Consider the following 22250-nt stretch of genomic DNA (forward strand, 5'->3'; position numbering starts at 1 on the left):
CAAGTTGTTTTCTGATCCTGTTTCAACAAGTAGCTGTGCTTGTAGCTGTGTCGCGTTAGCGATGAGCACACAGGTCAAATCCCAAACGGGCCCGAGGGAGGAGTGGAGACAGAAGAGGGGCTTCTTACTGCAAATCCAATTACATGACTCAGCATTGAGACAAACTCTGCTGTGATGGGATGGAGCAGAAAATTAAAATGCAATGGGATCTTTTTTTTCCTTGGGATCACTTGTGTATGGAACATGGCATATCTGTCTAAGGAAAAGACATACCTGAGAGACAGAGGATATTTTTAACTGTGGCAGTGTTTAACAACACTGACCTACATTTTAGTCTTCATGCTGAAGTCAGGGAAGAAAGTCAGGGCACACACTGTATCATGGGATCCTACAGGGCTGCTTTATGCTTAGCACGTGGAGCCGTCCCTAGCCTGGCTGTGCCTAAGGGCTGGAGCTGCAAGCTCAGGAGTGTGACTGAGGGTTGCTGCGAAAGCCTGACCCCGAGCCTGCACGCACCCCGGGCCTGAGCAGGGCAAGGCCGAGGGCAGCTGCCGCAAGGGCTGGGACCGCTGCTGGAGACAGCGGCTATCCTTGCTCAGGGCATACAAACTGGAGGAACGATGGAGCAGGCTCCTGTATGATGTGGTCGGGTTACTGCTTGCACTAGCAGCGCCTCCACACTGGCGGGCATTAAGATGCCATACTGTGCAAAGAGTATGTGCAAAGGGGTTACCAAGGCTGGGGGCTGTCCCAGAGCTGTTATCACATTTCCTCTTACCAGGAGGGTGACAATCTTTAACCAAGATAACCACTAGGGGTCAAGGCCTTGGTTGTACCCCTCACTCCAAGGATCTCAGCCTCACCTAGTCTTGCATTGGTGCAAAATCCCTGCAAAGAGAGCTCAGAATAAGGTGCAAGAACATCATTCTCTCCTAGGACTGGCCCTTCTCACTGACACCTATGGCCCTAACACAGGCTTCAGCATCTGGTGTCTGCCTGGCTTCAAGTCAGCAGGCAAAAGCTGCTGTCCAGGGGCCTGGAAGACCCCTCTCCGGGCTGCCAAGCATCGCCTCCGTCTCCCTGGAATGCCCCAGGTAGCAGGGGCTCTTGCAGGTGGAAGGATCACGAGCTAGCAAAGATAGCCGGGAGCACCGAGAACGGCGCTCATCGTGGCAAGCAAAAGGGAAGATGAAATCTGTGCATACTCCAGCCATAAAAATGCACCCTGTTTGCACCTCCTGTTGGTGTTTATCTGATTTCTGGTAGCAATTCCCTTCTCCCAAGCTCTCTGTTATGGCCTATGTGCGTGGCTGCTTCCTACCAACCCCCAGTGCCATTCTGCACATAACCCACTCACAGTCTGCAAAATCGTTTGTCCAATCAGGGAGTTCTTCCTTGATTAGTGTTTTGGGCTTTTAGTTGCAATCATGGCTAAAGCTGTACAAGTACCTTAGCTCGTCAGACTGCCATCATTTAGAGGACAGTTGCAGAAGTGCACAGCACCCAAGTTCTGCCGGAGGTCTCGCTGCCAGATGACGACATCCCCAACACTGCTTAGCCTACGAATCTGACTCATTCCCAGCCCAGAAGGGAGAGTTCAAAGTAAGGGTATATATATATATATTTTTGCAAACGCACTGGGACACTGCTAGTTTCTCTAGGATTTCACAGATCAAGAGGGCAAGACGCCACAGGTACAGAAGAGATTCACTTCTCAAAGAAGTGAATTCTAGTGACTTTAGTGGTCATGAAAGTACATCTTTTGTGTGGGGGAACAACATTAACACACGCAAGGGCTGTGCTTCACCTGTAGACAAAAAGTTATATTAGCTGCAACCTTCTCAACAACAGGTCAGCTGAAAAGAACTCACCTTAGAAATGCTGTCGTACGATGAAGACATCCTTGACATGGCACTATTTGGTGGAAATACACTTTCCACAGCTGGAATCGCCAGAAAAGTCTCAGGCAAATCTCAGTGTGACAAAGCCTGGCAAGACATTTTTATCTCAGCACAAGCCAACTTGACCCTCCCTTTAAAAAAAGGCTGGAGAGCTACACGTAGAGGGATGCTACAACTTGACTGACTTACACAAGTACCAATTTGAGGATGAAAATAAGAGGCATGTGCATGCAACATCTGTGGTAATTCGGCCTCTATTTACTCAGCCAGGTCAAAATTGCTTGCTAGCAGATTTTAATAATCTAATGTGTAAAAAACCCAGATCTTCCATGAGGCTGCAAGAACTGCATGAGAAATACAAAAGGCAAGTTGCTCAAGCACAAAGGCAGCGTTGCAAAGCTGACTGATGACCGTAAACACGTAATTGGCAAAACTTCCATATCCTACCGTTAAGATTACTTTGCATTTTAAAAATGAAATTACACTGCATAGCCTGTGTCTACCCTCTGTTCTTCACTTGGGGGTTTTGCTGTTATTCATTGGTAGAGTTAGGACTAGTGAGCGAGACACTAACTAATCTGACCAAAACAGGGAAAGCAGTTTCCGTAAATCAATCCCCAGAGAAATCAAGGGCAGCATCTGCCATCCATTTCAGTCGCTGCACCACACTTGGGCTTCTTTTGAACACTCTAGACATCCTCCTCCTAACTAGTCCCATTGACAACAGTTGAAACTTCTCCCCGATTCAACACCGGGGCTCACACACAGAATACAGTAATACTGCCAGGTACTACAACATTTTTTGGGATTACAATCAGATAACACTACATTTTTTGATATCTTGTTTGAAATGCCCTGGCTGACTTCAAGAAGCAAGAATGAATTAGACCACTACTTGGTCTCTCCGAAAATCTCATTTAAAATACATCAATAAATGCACTGGTGGCAGGGCCAGGGTTAACAGTCACATCTCCAGTATGCATCTCTACCTCCCTCACTCTCCAGCATAACCCTGGAGAGAAAAAGAACTCTTCCTATACAGAACAGATGTGAGGAGCAGAATCACTGCACTTCATGCACATCACCCCATCAAGAAAGTCTGACTTCCTGACCTGAAACTACATTTACTAAGGAGGGAGAAATTTCCCACTTTAGTCCCTAATTTGCTGCCAAGAAGAAATGTCGAATTAGTGCTCTGGCCTTGGGGGTCTCTGGGAAGAACACTTTTCTGCTAGCAGACAGAATGAAATGGCCAACCCACTGTTCGCCGAGCCCTGCTGAACTATCAAAGGCTGGCATCAAAAGGACCTTGGGCTGGATTCTAACTAGCAACCAAAAATTAAAAAGCACCACCATGCAGTAGCAGCAATTCCCCAAGCCACCCCCTGTAAAGTGCACGCCAATCCTCACAGGGAGCAGTGCATTCATGTGAAAACTAGATGTGTGAAATCTCAGGCCAGAAGCGGGTTCATCTAAAATTAGATCTAAAGTTGATCTGAGCTCCTCTAAAGTGAACTGAGAGAGAAAGGCATAAGATGAAGCACACCAAAGGGGAAGCAGAGGTTTAGAGCTGCAGAAAAAATGACTTTAGTCGAGTGCCTTCTCCCGCAGCCCTGTGCCACTGTGGAGGAAGTCCAGGAGAAGCCATCTGTCGCATTCTCTTGGGCCAGCCATCATGGGGTCAGTGAAATCCAGGCTGTCTCTGCCTGGATGCACATGCCCGCATTCGCATTTTCAGGAACAACCCCCAGAGCCAGGCCTTTTGGCTGAACATACAAAAGACTTTATTCCGGTTGGAATAGCAGAAACGTTTGCATTGACAACCGCAGCCAACGTGACATAAATAAAGCCGATAGAGCAATGGAAATCACGGCCGACAGCAAACATGCCAGAGAACATCAAAATTCCCCTAGGAAGCAAATACAGACTCTTCGAACTCACCAGCAGCTGAAAACTGCCCTAAGATGCTGAACAGTTTATTTGTATTTCCAGATCAAAAGGAAAGGCCTGAAGATACTCAGATTTCTCTAAAGTTTCTGATGTTTCTGCGTAGCATCTCTCAGCTCAGCCAAATCCTGCATTATCACAAAACAATCAGCAGATCTCACTTCTTTCCCAGTGACCTCACTGCTGTCCTCAATCCACACACTGGCTAGGGCTCCAGCGGTTTTTAAGTGCTGTAGAAACGCCAACAAACAATTAGCATCGGTTTTGTCTCTTTTTTCAAGGACAGAAGGAAGGAAAGAGTGTGGTTAAGCCATTAGAGCACGGAGCTCCAGAGACCTGCATTCAGCACACAGCTCTGCCTCCGGGAATGAGGATTAGTTATTAGTAGCCCTGCTGATTACTGGCCCAAGCTTGCCTGATGCCCAGCTGTTTGCATCATGGGGAAAAAATCACCTAATCCCCCCCACTCACTCTGTGCACACTGGCAGGACCACCCAAAGCGCACAGCCAGGTAACAGGAGCTTCTGGCCTATTAAAAACAAAGACACGGCTTGCCACAAATCTGTCGGTATTTGGGCAGCCTGAAAGCTTCTGTCTTTTGCAGCATCTCAGCACAAGGCTGAATGAGAGGCTGAATGAAAGAGCAGGTCCCTGCAAGGAGCAACTCACTTCTGAACTGCTGTGTCTGCAGCCACTGTCCAGAGCAGGCAGCAGCAGCTCTACCCCAGCACCGTGCTGAATGGGATCCTGAGTGCAAGACAGAGCCATCCCAGACCCTGCTCCAATTCACAATGCCCTCCTACGCCAGCCAGTAGACGCCAAAGCAGAGCTCTGGCTGGTTTTAACTTCTGGGCGCTTCGGACTCTGGACCATGCTGCTGTTCCTCTGTTTAACTGCATCTTGCCTAGATTCTTTGTGCCTGCTTTACATATATACTGTCAACTCCTGCAGCGTTTCCTCTCTTCTCCAAAAGAAAACATCTCTCAGAGAAAAACCTGTTGAGAAAAAAAGGCCTCCTCCTGTTCTCTATTTTTCTGGTAGTTTGAGTCTCAGGGCCAGGCTGAAAGCATTATACCACATAAAAATAGAAGGCACAAGCCTTTTGCATCCATTTGAACGTGCGGCAGGCAGGTAAGTTACTCAGAGCAATCCGGTGAGAGGATGGTACCCAGAGGAGAGGAGGACGCCTTTGTCTCCAGCACAAAGGCTGGCGACAGCCCGGGCAGGCTAATGCTGTCAGCTCTCCAGGAGCGCTCACCGGATGATTACTCACCCCGCTCCCCAGATGATTACTCACCACACACCGGCCAGCCAAAACAGTCCTAGCCGAGGCTCTGCTCCCACAGTGAGGTCTGGCCTGGGGAAAGGGCCCACACATAGGGTCTCCGCCTCCACCAACCCAGCAAGGATTTGTGGTAATTTTTTTTTTTTGCCCTTTCCAACAACTACCTCTATATGCCTCGCAAAGGAGGTCTGTTTTTATGTGCCTGCTGAATGGCAGCCAGATAGCTTTTGTCCAACCCAAACACACGAGTCTATCCCCCTGCACCAAAAGGCTGAGCCAAAGCCCAATGCCAACAAGGAGAGTCTTGCAATGACTGCTGCGAGGAGGTCTGACCACGCCCACAGGCCTGCTTTGCTTCAGCTGCACAGCTGACTAACCAACTGCATCAGGGGAAGGAGCGGCTCACAATGAAAACAAAACGTCCAGTGCCGTCATTCCATCTAATTGCTTCAGTTGACTATATAGGTCTCATTTTCAACACCAATAGCCAAATGAATTCTGGGAAGAAGTTATACTCTGGTGGTACTGGCCCAAAAAAAAAAAAAGAAATAAAATAAAAGGAGGAGGAATTTCTTATACTCCCTCCCCCAAGAAAATAAGGAGATACTGACATTTTCATAAGACAAGCTGCCACTTCCAACCTGCACCGTCACCCAGGACATATATGTTTCCCATCTCCAATGGTCTGCAAGTAGTTATGACCAAGTAACTGAGGGTAGGCAAGATTCAGTGCTTCGTCTTCTAAAACGCCCCCAAATTCAAATTCAGCCTTTTACATTTGCACTTACTGCTCTACCGCCAGCCCACTCTTCCTCTTGGAAAAATAGAATTCTCCTCCAAAGGGAGAGGACTGAGAGCACCATTTTGAAACTCCAGTTAGACAGTCACACCAGCTCACATCAGATTTCCACCTAGTTCAAAGAACTTCTAACAGTCACCACAGTACATATTTTCTCTGATGAAAGGGTTGCCTCAAAAACTTAATATAAAACTTCTCATCTGCTTCTAAGACAAGTATGATTTTTCTCAGACGTGATTTCTCTCTTCGATTTGGATGAAACACTTCATTTCTGCATGCAGTTCACAACTGGCATGAGAAAGTGAGACACTCGGTCAGTTTTCCAGCCAAGAAGTGCGTGTGCTTATGAAGGCTTCTCCAAACAACACGCAGATTATTCCCCGATTCATTTACAATTACTCAATATTAGCCTGGCCAAGCGCTCCTGAAAATAGGTGAGCTATGAAAACAAACCTCTGTCCTGCAAGCAAGGCTAAAACTACCTCCTTGCTGTGGCAGAGGACGACAATGCTTAGGAAAAAAATGCAATGATATTCTTGCTGCTCCCAAGATGAGAAACAACAGGCTCAACCCAGAGCAAGGAGCAAGGCCCAGAGATGAGCCTGGCCAGGTCTCAGGAGAGCAGATGAAGCAAGTACAGCAAGGACAGCAAAGAACAAACACCTGTGAACCAGGCAGTGTTTGCAGAGGGAAGGCAGGCTACCTCTGCAGTGTGGACAAAATATTCACTGAAAGCCTGTCTCTGCCTCAGGGATCCCACAGTCAAACAGGGAAACATGCACCAGAGGAACAGAGCCAGGGAAGACCCTGTCGCTCCGGTCTGCAGGCATGAAGCCTGAGTCAAAGGACCAAACCTCCGAATCAGAACCTAGGACTGTTCTCCTCTGACCTCACATGCTGACAGTTCCCAAATAGTTTATTCCTACTCCTCCCATCCAGACCTCCTTTTTCTTCTTTGGCCAAGCACTTCTGTACATTAGTTGCACCCCTTCTGCCTTCTAACTCCTCCCCTCCAGTTATCAAGAACGGGAAACTGGCCTCAGAAACACTCTGTCCTACCTTGGCCATTCCTTTGCCTCCAGCTTCTTTGCAAGCCGTGGAAGAGCCCAGGAGAGCACCGTGAGCGCGTGCAGCCTCCCAAGCCCTTGGTTGGGGCTACGGCTGATTAGAGCAGCATGAACTGCTACCAGGTGCCTCACTGCTGTTCTCCTTACTTCTGAAATGAGATCCAGGAGCCTAGACCAAAATCCCTTTCCAGATCCAGCTGTGTGGACAGGATAGGAAGAATCGCATGAACTGCTCCGGACGCAGAGTACAGAGGAGAAGCAGCCAGGACACTGATCACTTTCACCAACCCAGCTGGATCCCACAGGCAGAGAAGGCATTTCAACGGTGCTGGAGTAGGGATGATACGGAACGCTCAACAATTTAAAATCAGCTTGAGAACAGTGCCAAAGAGCCAAGCTATCAGAGCATCCAATCAAGAACAACCCCCTCATTTACCAAGACCACCCGATTATATTCTGAGCCATTCAGAACACCATCTGATGAGCCAGCAGCCAGAAACACGTCAAGAAAATTCATTTATTTCACCCTCCTTCCAGAATTCCTGACGTTCCAGGTGCCGAGGTCCCTGTACCACACAAATAGCTCACAGGATTTTCAACATCAACATCTGACAAACAGCCCTCTCTTCCCTATCAGTCTTGCCTTGTTTAGTACAGTAATTTTTAACGTGCCAGATCTCCAGTGGGACAGCCCATTTTATTGTTAGCCTACATGGTAAAAATAAAACCTGATTGCAAAAAATTGCTTGGCTTCAATCATAACATCAGCGTTAATTACAAGTGCAACAGTAATTGCAAGGAGGGAAGGCGGAGCGACAGCAATGAGGATGCATACTAAGTTCTGGTGAGTGAGCTGACATTTTATAGCCGGTCCTCTCAGCGGAGAGGGCAGTATTTTCCCTTCCTTGACAGCAAAAGTCCCAGACAAGCAGGCCAGCATGGCTCACGCTGCTCTGCCTGGTGGCATCTCCTGGAGAAGAGGTATCCAATCTGCTCCCAGTCCCATGAGACCTTCCCCAATGCTGATACAACTCCGAACAGTGCATTCCCTCCACTTGGAACAAAGCTCATCCCACCTCATCCACTGAAATTCTTCAGAGCTTGAACTGCCATCCCCACCTCCCTAACTAAATTGCAGCAGAAAGCTGGAGTCACAAAACCTTGTTCCCGCCCCAGAGCCCCCGCCTCCACTGGCTCAGGGGATGGTAGGACGGGCCAGAGCTACAGGAGCGGCCCTCGCACACAATTCTGTGCTGTAAGGACAGGCAGCTCTGCGGGTGCCAGCAAGCACCTCCTCATTCTTCCCTTCCCAGGGCCGCTTCGAAGGATACATGCCGGATGTTGGGGGGGGGGGAGGGGGCAGCCGGCTGCAGGAACAGCTGGCTCTGGTCAAGGGCGAGGCTGCTTGCCAAGGCCCCTCTCCAGCTTATCACTGAAAGGTGCTTCTCTGCCTGGAAGCCTCCAAGGGGGAATAAGTCACAACAGGATCTCTTCCATTTTCCTCACTGCAGCCTGTGAGGTCTGGTGGGTTCCTTTGGCACTATTTTGGTTTGGTTTCTCCACACTCCAAACTGTGGAGTAGCCTAGCCTGCTTTTCCCAAAAGGACCTGACAAACAGACTGCAGAGGCAGCTTGCAAGCAAAATAAGATGACACACATGATCCAAATTCCAGGAAAGCCAACCATCTCTGCTGAATTCAGTAGGCCGTAGAGGAGAGACGGGGATTTCTACCTTTGCTGGATCCAGCTCTCATCTCTACCCTCATAGTACAGGGGAACCTAAGCTCAGAGGAAAGGACTATTTGAGGTTTTTCTGGTTTGCCTGGAGCACAGCTCAGAGCTGCTTAGGCACTGCTCTGGAGCGAGCCCTGTTGCCAGGAAGCACAGCACTGTCCCTAAACCAACGGCTAAGAGGCTCAGCAGCGCTTCTTCCCGGGGTGAACGCTCCAGTGTCTGACCATGTAAGGCTTCATTATTCACGTACCCATTGACTCTGCCGAACTGCAAAAACTTCTTTGGAATGCCCTGAATGCACCTTCCAAGGACAACGCAAAGATGGGGACATCTTATTGAGAAATGGCACAGCACTGCATACACTCTGCACCCCCGCAGATGTTAACGTTTTTCTCCCTTCCTTTATCATGTTCATGGTGCCTATGCGATAGGCAGCACAAAAAAAAAGAGGATCTTAAGAAGTTATCTCCAGAAATAGTTAAAATAGGAGAGAATCAGACACCATGAGAATTTAGCTATCGATGCTAGGAGAGAAGGAGCAAGCTAAGAACCTGACTATTATAGAGACAGCAGTGAAATCATGCTTTCAAATGGGACAGGAGAGGAAAAGCTGGGCCAAAGCCACCCTGGAGATAAGCAGGGCTGTTCCACAATGCTGACCTGCACCTCAGAGATGTAACGTCCAAGGTTCACTTTTCCCTCTCTGCTCATCCAGTTGGCTGCAGCTGTGAATTGCTGAAAGTACAGCGGAGCCTTGGAAACAAGGCTGGCCTTCCTATACACCACAGAAGCTGCTCAGAGCTGTTTATCGCTCCACTGTCAGGGCGCTTCTGCGAGCTGACACATAGATTTCTTTTGAGATTAAGAGGAGATAAGGTTGCTCTGTTTAGCCAGTCCCTCCAACCAAGAATGCCTTGGTTACCTCCTCAGAATACTGTGAGAGGAAAGTATTTGCTAGCTGTTTCCCAACCCAAAATCTTGCCTATTGAAATCACCTGAGAAGAATCACCCAGAGGCTGTTCCTGGCAGAGTGTCAGCAGAAGTGAAAACAAAAAGGTTTTTTAATCAAAGGTCTCCATTCCACATCCGTGAAATGGAGGTAACATTTCCACTTGCCTTCCCTGAAGAGGTCTCAGAGCTACTGAGTGCAAGTTTGTTGGAGCTAAGATTTTTTTATAGCCATCTGTGCAGAATTTCTGGCCTAACTGTAGCTTCCTGCAAGCGAGAACAATGGTATACATTGAAATGGTTAACAACCAAAAAGCCAGTAGATGGCACTGAGGAATATGCAAGACTGTTCCGAAATTTGCGAGACCCGTAAAACTTACATCTGCAGCGCACAACAGCAACATGTGCCTAATTACACAGATCTCTCACTAGCTGGGCTGAAACTAGAGTCATCATCATGGAAGTGCCCTCTAGGCACGACTGTAACCTGAACCACTGAGACTGCAATAGTTTTAATCTCTTTTATAGACGGGATCCGGGAAGGAGGATTTGGACCCGGACCTGAGCCGTCTGGGAGCTGCTCGCGTCTTGGCTCAGCCGCAGCTGGGCAGCACCACCACTCCGTCTGTGCTCTCAGACAGCCGGCACTGAAGTGCGCAGGAGAGCCGTGGGTAAGTGTGGCACAGGGCCTGCCAAGACTGAACGCTATCAATCTGGCATTTTCAAGAGCATTAAAACATCTCCTAAACATTGTTAAAAACAGCAACAAGCCTCCCCTCCCATATGAGCGCAACTAGAGCAAGGCCATCCTCCTGCCCTGATCCCAGGCCCTGGTAAGTCGTATCAGCGTGTGAACTGCCACCCACTCGGATGTCAGGCAGCTCTGTAAAGCACATTGATATGATCCTGGTTTCTGAGTGGACTGTCTTTTGTCCTAAGATATCATCTACATGCCACACTGCGCAGGTTTCTGAAGTCATTAATACTAGTAATGCTCAGCAGCCATTCTGGACAGCAGATGTGTCCAGAAATACCAGTAATATAGGTTTCAAAACTGTAAGGTTTTACAATAAGCAACAGGTTAGTTTGTTTTCTGCCCCCCCCCCTTTTTTTTCTTTTTTTTTTTTTTTTAAATCCTTTATAATGCACTTGGGCTCCTTTTTAAAGCACTTCCCCACAGGGCCTCTGTTACAGCTAAAAACTGCCTTTTTCCAAACAAAAACCGAGGCCCTTACAAATCATGCAGTCCCGTAGAGGACAGTCTTTAAGAAAAATCAGGCTACCCTGAGACTATCCAAGAAACTGTTAGCATTAGCAATGCCGGGCCTTGCAGTCAAAGATACTGACAACTTTCCCTGTCACAGCAATTTCCGAGTATTTTGTTGCATTGTTTTTCTAGCCCAAACCAGATACCCTAGGTGGGAAGGAACAGCAAGGTGCTGACTGCAGTGAAAAGCCTGCCTGTTAAGAAACATCATTTAATGAAGCGTTCCCAACTTACAAGAAGAGACACAATCAGCAGCTTCCTGCCAACTGCACCGTGGAAGGATGTGCAACATTTACAGTCCAAAGGAGGCAGAGTTACAGCCATATCCATAGTCCTGGCTGGCTGCAAGGACTCCTTCACAAGAGCTCATATACATAAATATACACCATTGTGCCCAGTGACTGCTGCTTGAACCAAACCGAGGACTTAACATTCTTCGCAGTCTTATTCACTCCTGGACACCTGGTGTTTCCAGCCCAGACCATGCATCCACCACATCGCTCCTCGTTTTCTGACGCCGCTACCAGAGGGGTGCTCCTGTGCTGCCCAACCTGCTCCGTTTTCCCTCCGTCTGGCCATGGCTGGCTGTGCCAATGAGAGTCGGTGGGGAAGACTGCCCTGGGCGCTGCAGAGCACCGTGATCCCTCCCCTTCAACGCTCTCTGAAAAGGGCACCGAGCAAGAAGAGCCCCGAGCAGTGTAAAAGCAGGCAGACAAAAAGAAACCCGAAGAGGAATCTCAAAATGCCAGCTCTCTGGGGTCAGGGCTACGCAGTGCTCTGTGCGCTGCCTGCCGGGGAGCAAGCATCACCAAACCTCCCGGCTGCACTCAACAAACCTACGGGTGTGACTTGGGGGCAGACAAGACTCAAAGCATGTTTCCTCACCAGTTCTCACCGCTTTCCAAGGCTAGGAACCCCAGGTGCAGAGATGTCCCAAAACGGCAGCTGTCAGCCAAGAAACAGCATGGACGTGAAGAATACAACACCAGGAGGAAGGAGAGACCACGTATCCCAAGCTGTGTGGCTCTGGGTAGGAAAGGGGAAAGACAACCGCATCTTCTCTATATCCCTAAGCTCTGCACAAAACCAGACGCCAGGCTGGAAAAGAAGCTGAGAGCGCTCTCACCGAGTGCGGGAGTGCTGGCAAAGCAGGGGACGTTGCAAAGACAGAGTGCTGGCATAATGTGCCAGGAGTGATACACAGCCGTCCCATGGGCAAACCCTAAGGCTCGCACGTACCAACTTCTGCACTCCCAGGTCAAGGGAGCTCCCAGCTCGTGGAAAATTTTGACATGAGTAATTTTATTGCTGTTGTTGAGTCTGGACCGGGACCAAACTCCAGGGATGCACCAGGACGGCCCTGAAAGCCTGCATTTTAACCAGTTTAACTGTACGTCCTTCAAAGGGCAACTGCATTCCTAGTGCTCTCTGGATTATCTTGGCAGCATCACCCACAACACTACTACAGATCCTTTCCACAACCCCAGCTCTGCGGTTTCACATGGGGCACAAAAAGCTGCAACATGGGCCTCTAGGTGTTTTTGTGCAGAAGGCAATGGGAACAGGAGAGTACAGATAATCCCGAGTAAACAACCAACGAAGCCTTTGCTTGGCAGCATTTTTCCATTGTCTATTATGTGCAGCTGGATGAATGTCAATAAATTACCAATTGTAATGAGTCCTGCTGAGCATGCAGTTTGGCTGGAACAGCTGTTTTCTAGGTGGCACAGTGGCGTTTCAGCTTAGCGTGCAGTGGTGAATCAGTGATTACCAAGCTGATTGAGGTGGAAAGGGAAAAGAAGAAAGCATGAAGAAGCAGAGGGCTCTTGCACCGCATCGGGGGAGGGAAGCGTCCTATCTGTCTGAACCACGAGCCCGCCCAGGAGTGGATGTCTCAGGGGAGAAGAAAGTAAAAAGCCAGCAAGGCTCTGATGAGTCATGGGAAGCTGCGTCCGCTTCCTTCCAAACACCCAGAGGTTACACCCAGCGCTGATGCTGGCACGGGGGAGCCACCGTCTGCACACTTGTTCCTGCAGTTTATCGAGGACAAAGAGGAACAAAGCAACTCCATGACTTGGATAAGATGACTGGGAAGCTTCCCAAGTCCAAAACAGACTTAGGAAGAAAGATACGCAAGCAGGGATACAACGAGGGCTGAAGCTCTTGCCCGCACCCGTTAAACATATGCATCATTGTATTACTCACCACTGCATCCTTACCACCCAAGCAACTTCTCAGCCACATCCAACCCTGCCCTAACACTGCACAGCCTACCTGCACAGCGCAGACGGTCCTGCTCCAAACGCTCACTCACAGCCACCACCCCAGAAAGGATGTCCTTACACCTGGTCTGGACAGGAGAGCAGATGTGGAAAGCTGGGGACAGCAGAGGACAGTCTCACTTGCCCTTTTTCCTTCTGACTCAATTTTACTGTTTTGGTCCTTTCACAAAAGGTGAAGTAAGGTGGGTTTGTTAAGTTAAAACAACAGAAACCCTCCTTTTGTCTGCCCTGAGAAACTCAGATGGAGGAACCTCGGACAGAGGTCTCCAGCGTGACAGGAATCCACAAGTTACTTTTTTTTGATATGTGACTTCTCCCGCATTTCTGCGAGAAAACCTGTATTTTTACCTTGCTCAATGTCTCAGAGGGAGGCAGACCACTCTGGTAACCAGCGGTGAAAGCAGCATGCCACGTCTGACTGGCCTAGAAGAGCCGGAGCCAACACACTTGCTCCCTGCTAAGGAGCCCTTGTAAAATCACCCAGCAGACTCCCACAGAAACTGAGCTCTAGGGAGAGTGTTAAAAATAATGATGTCAAGAAATGGGAGATGTCAAGAAAAAAAACCACCTTGAAGGATGGAGGGCTAAAACGGGCAACGCAGTCCTCCAGCTCTAGCCTTAAGGAGTTCCATAATTGAGAAGCAGTGAAATTGGAGATGATTTCAAAGCGTCTTCTCAGAAAGGCAAAACATGTAAAAAGAAGGACCTCCTGCCTGCCTGCCACAAGACCTAAAAGGGTAGAAATTAGACTACAGATTGTGTGTCCTGGCCACACAGCCCACCAAGGCTCTCATGGTCGTCCCCCCTACCACCACCAGGCTATAGCCAAGGTAAACTATGAAGCCAGTGTTAACATGACCAGGAGTAGCAGGGAGGAAGAAGTAAATGGTAGCGCTCATAAAAGAAGGAAACTAAGCAAAACAAAACAATCCCCCCCCCCAAACGTTTTCTGGTATCAAGTATGCTTGTAAACAGTTTGTGCAGAAGTATGCTTGTAAACAGTTTGTGCAGAATAGACAGGTAGTCAAAACACCAGGTTTTCACCAGAGACCCAGAAATAACTTCCCAATTAAAAAAATTCTCAGAAGATGGTACTTGACATACCTGTTATTTCTAAACTAGAAATAAGCTATTTAGGCTATTTCTAAGGGCACAAGAAAGAGGCCTAACAAAAATAGATTTAGGAATCCCTCAAACACCTTACAGTAAACAAACCTGATTTCTCAGGTGTTTGGTTGATTGGCTGTTTTCCGAGGTTCATCTACAACACTACTGATTACCAGATAACAATCTGAATTTGCTGTCAGTGAGTTCACTGCAGCATAGGGCACTTCCCCCCCCCCGTATTTGTACAGCTTAGCACAAAGGAGTCCTGGTCTGTGAAATTCTCCATTGACTCAAATGTACCATGAAGTTGCTCTTTACCAAGGAAATTCTACTAGCTGTAAGTAGCATTCAAGTTTTTATCCTCTTGGCCACCCACACATACATGACTAGATCTCAAACTCTGCCCAGTCAAGGATGACACCTAACACTCACCATCTGTCAGTCCCAGAAACCCCCTAAAACCCTTTAGCGATACTGCAGTGCACTTAGGTAGCTCTTCTTTCAGCATCATTCTTCCATGGCAAAGAGAGGACCTCGCTGGAGGATCCAAGTGAAGCTGCTACATGTCACATTTTCTTCCCCAAGCCATATCTTCACTTTTTCCTAGCTAGCAAGCAGGCAGACGCAGCAAGCCACCGGATCTTAAAAAGGGCAGCTGGGCTTCCTTGTTTTCTCGTTGCTGGAGTCTTATAGCTCTTTAGTCTAGACTTTTAAATCTTGTCTAGGGAGAAAACGTATCACCCTCCCAAAGAGGCAAAAGGCGGGGGAGGGGGGGTTTCTAACGCCAACCAAAGCAGTAAAACCTAGTGTTTCTAAAGAGTGCAGACGCGAGAAATACCAAACAGCTCCCTATTATTAGACTTTTTTTTTTTTTAACAGAAATATTAGCTGCTTTACGCGGCTTTTAGGCTAGAAAATGACTGACGTCGTCCAAAAAAAAAAAAAAATAAAAAGAGTGTCCTCTGTTTCCACGGCAACCGCCTGCCAGGCGCTGGGCTGACAATGGCACCGACAGAGACGCCCCGACCGGGACGGAACACAAAGCCGCCGGCGTTATTATTCGCCCGCCTCCAACTCTCCAAAGCACCCAGCCAACTCCAGCTCTTAGAAAGCACGCAACTCTTTGTCAGAGAAGAGACACAAACACCGACAAAACCCCGGCTGGCCCTTCCACCCCACCAGAGCTGGGGCTCCTCGGGGAAGGCGGGGGGGGGGGTCGGGTTGGGGAGGGGGGGATGACCGCTTTCCACACACACCTCCCCCCTCTTCAACGGCCGCCGGACTCACCCCAGAGCAGGGTGAGGAGCTGAGCCCGCGGGACGAGGCTCAGCGCGTAGACGGCGCCCAGGTGCAGCAGCCCCATCAACACCACGTTGCGCCACACGATGGCCTGCCCGCAACCCGCCGCGCTCGCCTCGCCGCTCGGCGCCCGCCGGCCCCCGGCCATCTCCTCGGTCCGGACCGCCTAGGGGCAGCCGCGGCGGCAGCGGTGGTGGCGGCGGCAACGCCCGCGCAGCGCGGCCCGCAGGCGCCTAAGGGCGGCCGGCCCGCAGCGCCGCATCTGTTGCTGCTGCCGCCGCCGCCGCCGCCGCCGCTGCCTCCACGGAGCCGCCGCGCCGCCGGCTGCGCCCCGCACCGCGGCGGGCGGCAAGGAGGGAGGGAGGGAGAGAGGGCGGGGGCGGCCGCGGGCCCTGCATAGCGACAGCCAATCAGCGCGGCCGCTACCGCCCCCGCCCCGGCCCCGCCCCAACGGCCGCCGGGCGCCGCTCGCGCTGAGGTGGGGGGGGGAGCAGCCTCGGCCAACGGCCGCCGTTCGCGCTGAGGTGGGGGTGGGGGAGCAGCCTCGGCCAACGGCCGCCGCTCGCGCTGAGGGCGGGGTGGGGGAGCAGCCTCGGCCAACGGCCGCCGTTCGCGCTGAGGTGGTGGGGGGGGGGAGCAGCCTCGGCCAACGGCCGCCGCTCGCGCTGAGGGCGGGGTGGGGGAGCAGCCTCGGCCGGCGGGCGCAAGGCGGCACCGCTGCCCTCCTGTGGGCGCAGGAGGCCCGGTAGCAGGAGCTGGCAGCTCGCGGCTCAGGGCTTCTGGCTCGTTTGCCTCTGTGGAGAGGCGAGGCGGGGGCCGTGGGACAGGTAAGGAGATGGTGCTTGGCTCCTGCTCCTGCTCCGGCAGGCCGCAGCTCCTCAAGCGTAGCTGGTGGTGTGACCAGCCCCTTCCCCCGGCCGCCGCAAACACCCCGTGCAAACGTGTGCGCCTTTCTCTTTACCTCTGTGCATTCCTCACCAGGGAGGAAAGGTGAAGCGACTTGCTTGGCCAAGCAGCCAAGCCAAGCACGCTCTGGGAGCGCGAGGTGCCTCGGGCATCTTTCCCTTCCCGTGCCTTGGGGAGGATGGCATCACACGGAGGGGTTTGTTTTCTGAAGGGGCCGTCTGGCAGGCGTGGGATTTACTGTGCAGGTTTCTCATGCTACTTGGGGGATGATTTCAGGGAGGGATATTTCTGTATGCAGGCTCCAGTTCATGAGGTCCTAAATGTGCAGTTATCCTTAAGCAAATTTATAGTGCCGGTCAAGTACGGCTACGGTCCAAAGCAAAATTTATACCCAGCTTGGGCTCCTCCCACACATCTTGCTGATGTAGCTGGTGGACGTGGAAGAAGCACTTCCAAAGGTTACTCCTGTTTTTCGGGTGAGATTAGTCCCAACAGATTCAGATTTGAGTCGGCCCATCTATGAGGGACCAGAGATGTAGAAAAATATCGATTCAGGCTTTGCACTTTCTATACAACAGGTCTGGATCTTTATCCTTCCCTTCCTATCTATGACTTTTTAGGTACTTTTCCTTTAAGAAATGCAAAGAGCTGCCTTGTCAATTGTTAGTGTTGGAATGGGAGTTTGACAGAGGGGACGCCAACACTTTCAAAGAGAGCCGAATTTCAAAGAAATTTAATCTTGGAAGCTCTTGGAACGCAATTAAAAAATGCCACTGGTTGTAGGTAGGAACAGATATCCGGAACCACTTAATAAAGTTTATTTGTCTGCACATAGCAAGGGAGCCATTAGAAAAGTGCAAAGGAACAGTAAGCTTTCTATCAGCGATGCACACCCAACTGAAGAGCTTTCTGCACTTCTTGTTTATTCCATCCCACAATGGATGGGATGGGCTGTTATTTTAGTTTTCAGACGTGGCTAGGTCGAATTTCGCATATATGCATAACATGTTTCCATAGCCTCTTTCCCACTGCTGCCATGCCCTCGTTCTTTGCTCTAGGTCCCTCATTATAAGCTGTTGTGAAAACTGAAGGATCCTGTGTTTTTCTATATCCCAGAATGGGATTTGTTTAATACTGGGCTCACAAATGCCAAAAGGATGACCCAGATTCGCAGAGAAACAGGAGGGAGAAAGTAGTTCACTGTTACTAGTGCATCATTTCGCCTGCTGCTGAGCACGGGAGAGAAGGACAGAAAGAGAAAAGTATCTTACACAAACAGTGTACGGCAGTTTTAAGTCATTACTTAAAATAAGGTGTTAAGTCCAGATAAAAAATTTGCCTGCAGTGGATGTGTTTAGGTTTTGAATGTTTCTGTTAGGACAAAAGGTATGGGGGGAGCTGTGCAAGTGTGTAGGAAATGCTTGGGCTCGCCCGCTCCTTGACAGGATCTCTTCCCGCTGGCTGAGACCGGTTCATTGTTGATTTATAGTGCACGTTGTCTTTCATTAACTGTGCCAGGACCATAGAAGGAAGTGATTTAACTTGCACTGTGCTTTTCTTTTCTAAATTCCTTCGAGGGCTTAAGAGTTTCAGAAGGTTTAAGGTCAACCTTGAGGCTAAGACCAAGCGTACCTCGTACCAATTTATTATGTGATACTTACCTTCCTTTTAGGACTCCACCATATGATGTTGGGGGCAGGCAGGCAGGAGGGCTCTGTCATTTAATTAATTTTCCATCTCTCAGCTGCTGAGAGCAGAAATAAACCCTCATCCCTTACACACTAGTCACGTCATGACTGCTGCTGTGCTACAAGAACAAGATAGGTATTTCAGCAGGTGACTGCCTTGGTGTCAAATACAGGTGTAAACTGCACCGGCATAAATTCATCTCTGCATTCATGCAGAGCCTCCACAGCTCGCCTAGGTACACTGCTGCGAGTACCTTAATGAAGGAGGGTCAGGACTTGAAGCAAGTGAAATGGGAGTACTACCCGGCAGAGATGAAATACGGAGACCAGGGAGCAAGCACATCTCTCGGAAAAGGCTGGATGAAAACATTCATCCTGACCTGGATTCTGCATGCTATTAAAGCACAACTCAAGATAGATGTTACGTCTTCTGCGTTCATACCGAAGGGTTTGGTAATGAAACCTAGCAACTACAATCAATAAACACGCCTGCCGCACCGGCAAGAAGCAAACCCAAATGGAAATTACTTTAAAGGATCACCAACTAACTGGACTCACTGCTGAATTAAAGGCTGCTCTGCCAGCATTCAATATTCATTATTTTGATTTTTTTGCACTCTATAATGTGAACTTCCATAACATACTTTTACCTCCAGTTCATACCAGTTTGCTTACACGGTAGCCAGCCCAGCACCGGAATGAGATGAACACGGAGGAACGACATAGCAAGCGCTCTTGCGGGGTTGGACGTCCTTTAGGTGCAGGGACTGCCGATGTTGCTGTAATGTTTTCGGGCATCTTCCGTGAAGGAGATGAACTCGGTGCTCCTGCCCTAGCAGAGGCAGGCAGTCCTACCAAGCTGGTGAAAGGTAGTCAAGTGCTGCAGGAAAACTGAAAGGGTGATGTCACGTTTTATCTGGACCACCTGTGACAAGAGGGGTCCTTATTGCTCTTGGAGCTGCTTGTCCTGATGGAAAAGTAGATGAAGCCCACACCAGACCAAAGTCACCGCTTTAAGAGTTTAATTTCACAGTTTGAATCCACGCTCCCTCATAAATACAGCAAGTCACCATTTCCCTGACCACCGAAATCAGCGCTCGGGCAACAGAGCTTCACGAAGACCTTCAGAATTTGCCCACGCTCTCCACAGCGATCATGAACAGCAGCACACTTTGGGAGGTGATGCAGTGGAAACACAGTCTGCCTTTCAAAAAGCTACCCGACTAAGTCACGTCATTAGGACTATATGCCACAGGTGACGATCTGGACCACTGGGCTGAAGTCTTGCTAATAGCAAGAGATGCAAAGAAGAGCCTTTGCGAATCTGGTTCCTACCTCCCTCAGTAAAAAACAATCTTGGAAAAAAAGTCAGTGAACCAGAGTCACCTAGAGAAGAAACCTGAGGAGCTACAACCAGAACAACAACAAACACAAACGGAGATTTTCTCTGTAAATACTCCAGAGTTCATATTTTTAAAGGCAAAGGGAATGCGAGTCTGGATAAAAAATGCTCAAGTGTGATTTCTAAATTTGGAATATCCGTTGCTTGGGTTTGTCTGCTGCGTTTAATGGCAAAGCTTTTAGTGACTGCACACACTTTGGAAATGAGAACTCTCGTCAGTATTTGGAAAGAAAAGTTGCAGTCTCCCTCTCCTCTGCACATCTTATATTTGCTGACAATTCCAACTGGACTTTCTGCTGCTTTGTGTGTCTCTCTGCTCAGAGTTTGGCCTCCTGTACCTCAAGTAAGGACTTCTCTACGCAGATGAAATAGGCACCTGACATTTACCTGTGCACCTGGTGATCTGTAAGTAGCTATTGGTGCTATTTTGTGAGCCAACTAATTTAAAATAAATCCCACGTCAGCGTCTGACTGAACACAGTTCTCGCTGTACAGGGATTCAAATCTCACTGATGGGCAAGGGGCCTTAACTATGGGCTTGAATCCATTCCCAGGCATCGTGCAAGCATGTCATTCTCACTGGGATAAAGTGTACCTTGTTGAACCTGGTTGCACTGTGGCACCCAGGCTGCTTAACAGATAAGCACATGCTTTGAGTTTCGCTTCATCACGCCCTGCAAATGAATGCACATCTTCCAACCTCACCAGCAAGAAAACACTCATCAGTCATCTGCACTGAGGTGAGAAATCCTCTTCACCGACATGAATCCTTGAATATCTCACTGGAAAATCCCTACAGCTGATGGGAATGGGGATCCCTAAGCTGCAAAGACCCCTTGGTCTTGTTGGGAGGAGGGAGGTTACAGTTATTAGCAGCATGGCTGTCTCTTGCCCTCAGCCTGCAGGACTACGTGCCAGATAAACAACAAAAGGACACGTGAACAAAAGGCCCAAATGTTGCAGGCCTTCCTATTCCAGTTGAAAACATTGTGATCTTGCAGGGACCTAGCTCTTGTAGGAGAGTTATGTACTTTCTCACAAAACAAAGTGCACTTGATTTCTCATTCTGAAGAGGTTAGCACAGGGCGATCCACTTAAACCTGTGACTGACCCATCCCTATCTCACTGCACTCTGCGTGGCAGCGCACAGGAGCGCAGTAGTGGTTGTAGTGGAAATGAGGGTGTTGCCTATGCCACCGAACGGCAAAATAACACAGCCGGTGGGACCTAAAGCATCTTTACCTTACTGAATTCATTTAGTCTGGGACAGTATTCTCACACTGAAGCTGCTAGGGGCTCAAAAGGCTTTGCAAGATTTTTAGAAAATAATTTTACAATTTTTTGTGTCATAGGGTTCAAGAAACATAAGCATTATAAACAGAGCTCTTAACATTGCACAACTCAGTATGTTATTCTTCCTTCCTTACATATTTGACCTGCAAGTTTTACCCTGTTTGGCCTTCAGAAAGCTGCACAAAGACAAAGGAATTGAAAGGGAGGCTCTTTCCAAAAGCTTGAGCACCGCTACCCTGGGGAATGCAAGCAGACACCCAGATCACTTCAGACCAAAACAGCTCCCTGGGAGCTGGGCTGACGCTTTTTTTCCTAACGTGTATTTGTTAGGGAAACAGACCCAGGGGAGAGCAACTTTATGAGTGATATTGGTGCAAAGCACATTAGTGTGGTGTGCTAATTAATTACTAACTACGCCTCCTGAGGCAAGTGAATCAGCAGAGAGTATATAATTAAACGCAAGATTGTTTCGGATATATTTTAAACGTTCTTCTAGAATTCTCCTCTTGGAAAAAAGAAAGAGGACAATAATACTGAAAGGTAGCGAGCGCTTCACGAGAACACGGTGAGTTTCATTTTAATGCTACCTGCTATTACCACCTTTCAGCACGGAGCTGTTTAAACTGTTTACAAGATCAGCCTCTTTTCTCGTCTCTTCTATTTTCTCTTCTCTTTTCTCATCTCTTCTCTTTTCTCTTACAATGAAAAATTAAGCAATGACCCAAAGCATTGTTCACATAAAGTCCTCAAGTGATAGAGAAGGAAAGAAAGCCTACGAAATCATCAAAAGGACAAGAAATATGTGCTCAGTAGGTATCTATCCAAGTCCTTTTTAGTGTGCTGTGTGTTACTGGCCAAAAGACTGAGTGACGGATTTCCAAGAACGCTCCTTTACATTGCCGGGGTAGTCACAAACTTACAGATTAACTCGGCCTCTAACTTCCTTTCTAGGGTGCTTATGGACACATCCTCTAGTGATTAGACTCTCTTCCTGCTAGCTTGCAGCCCTGAAGCTTATGGGAATTTTAGTCAGTTTAGTCTCTTCTGAGTGAGGGTTGCATTAAATGTGTGTGTGTGTGTGTGTGTGTGTGTGTGTGTGTGTGTGTGTATACACAGACGCATATGTCCTGCCTGGCAATTCTGCGACAGATAATAGACTCGACTGTCTCTGATTTGCAGGTCCACCAGATAAAAAGTGTGAATAACCACATTAGTGTACAATGAGTTAAGGCTAGAAGCTTAATCCTGTGCTTCCCCATTTAGAACATGCCATGGTTAGACTGTTCTTGTATCAGTATATTATTTATAAAACTCCTCAGCGTGCT

The 22250-nt window shown here is 48.9% G+C and overlaps 1 protein-coding gene across 1 annotated transcript in view; it reads right to left on the reverse strand.

Moving 5' to 3' along the window:
- SCD5 (stearoyl-CoA desaturase 5) overlaps nucleotides 1–15964 on the reverse strand; it is a 38423-nt gene extending 22459 nt beyond the window's left edge. The window contains exon 1 of the mRNA XM_068941348.1: nucleotides 15625–15964. Coding sequence (XP_068797449.1) covers nucleotides 15625–15784 — 160 coding nt within the window. The 5' untranslated portion in view covers nucleotides 15785–15964. The remainder of the gene's footprint in view (nucleotides 1–15624) is intronic.
- Between the last annotated feature and the right edge of the window lie 6286 nt (nucleotides 15965–22250).

The sequence above is a fragment of the Struthio camelus genome, chromosome 4 (genome assembly GCF_040807025.1).
Source record: "Struthio camelus isolate bStrCam1 chromosome 4, bStrCam1.hap1, whole genome shotgun sequence".
Lineage (NCBI taxonomy): Eukaryota > Metazoa > Chordata > Aves > Struthioniformes > Struthionidae > Struthio > Struthio camelus.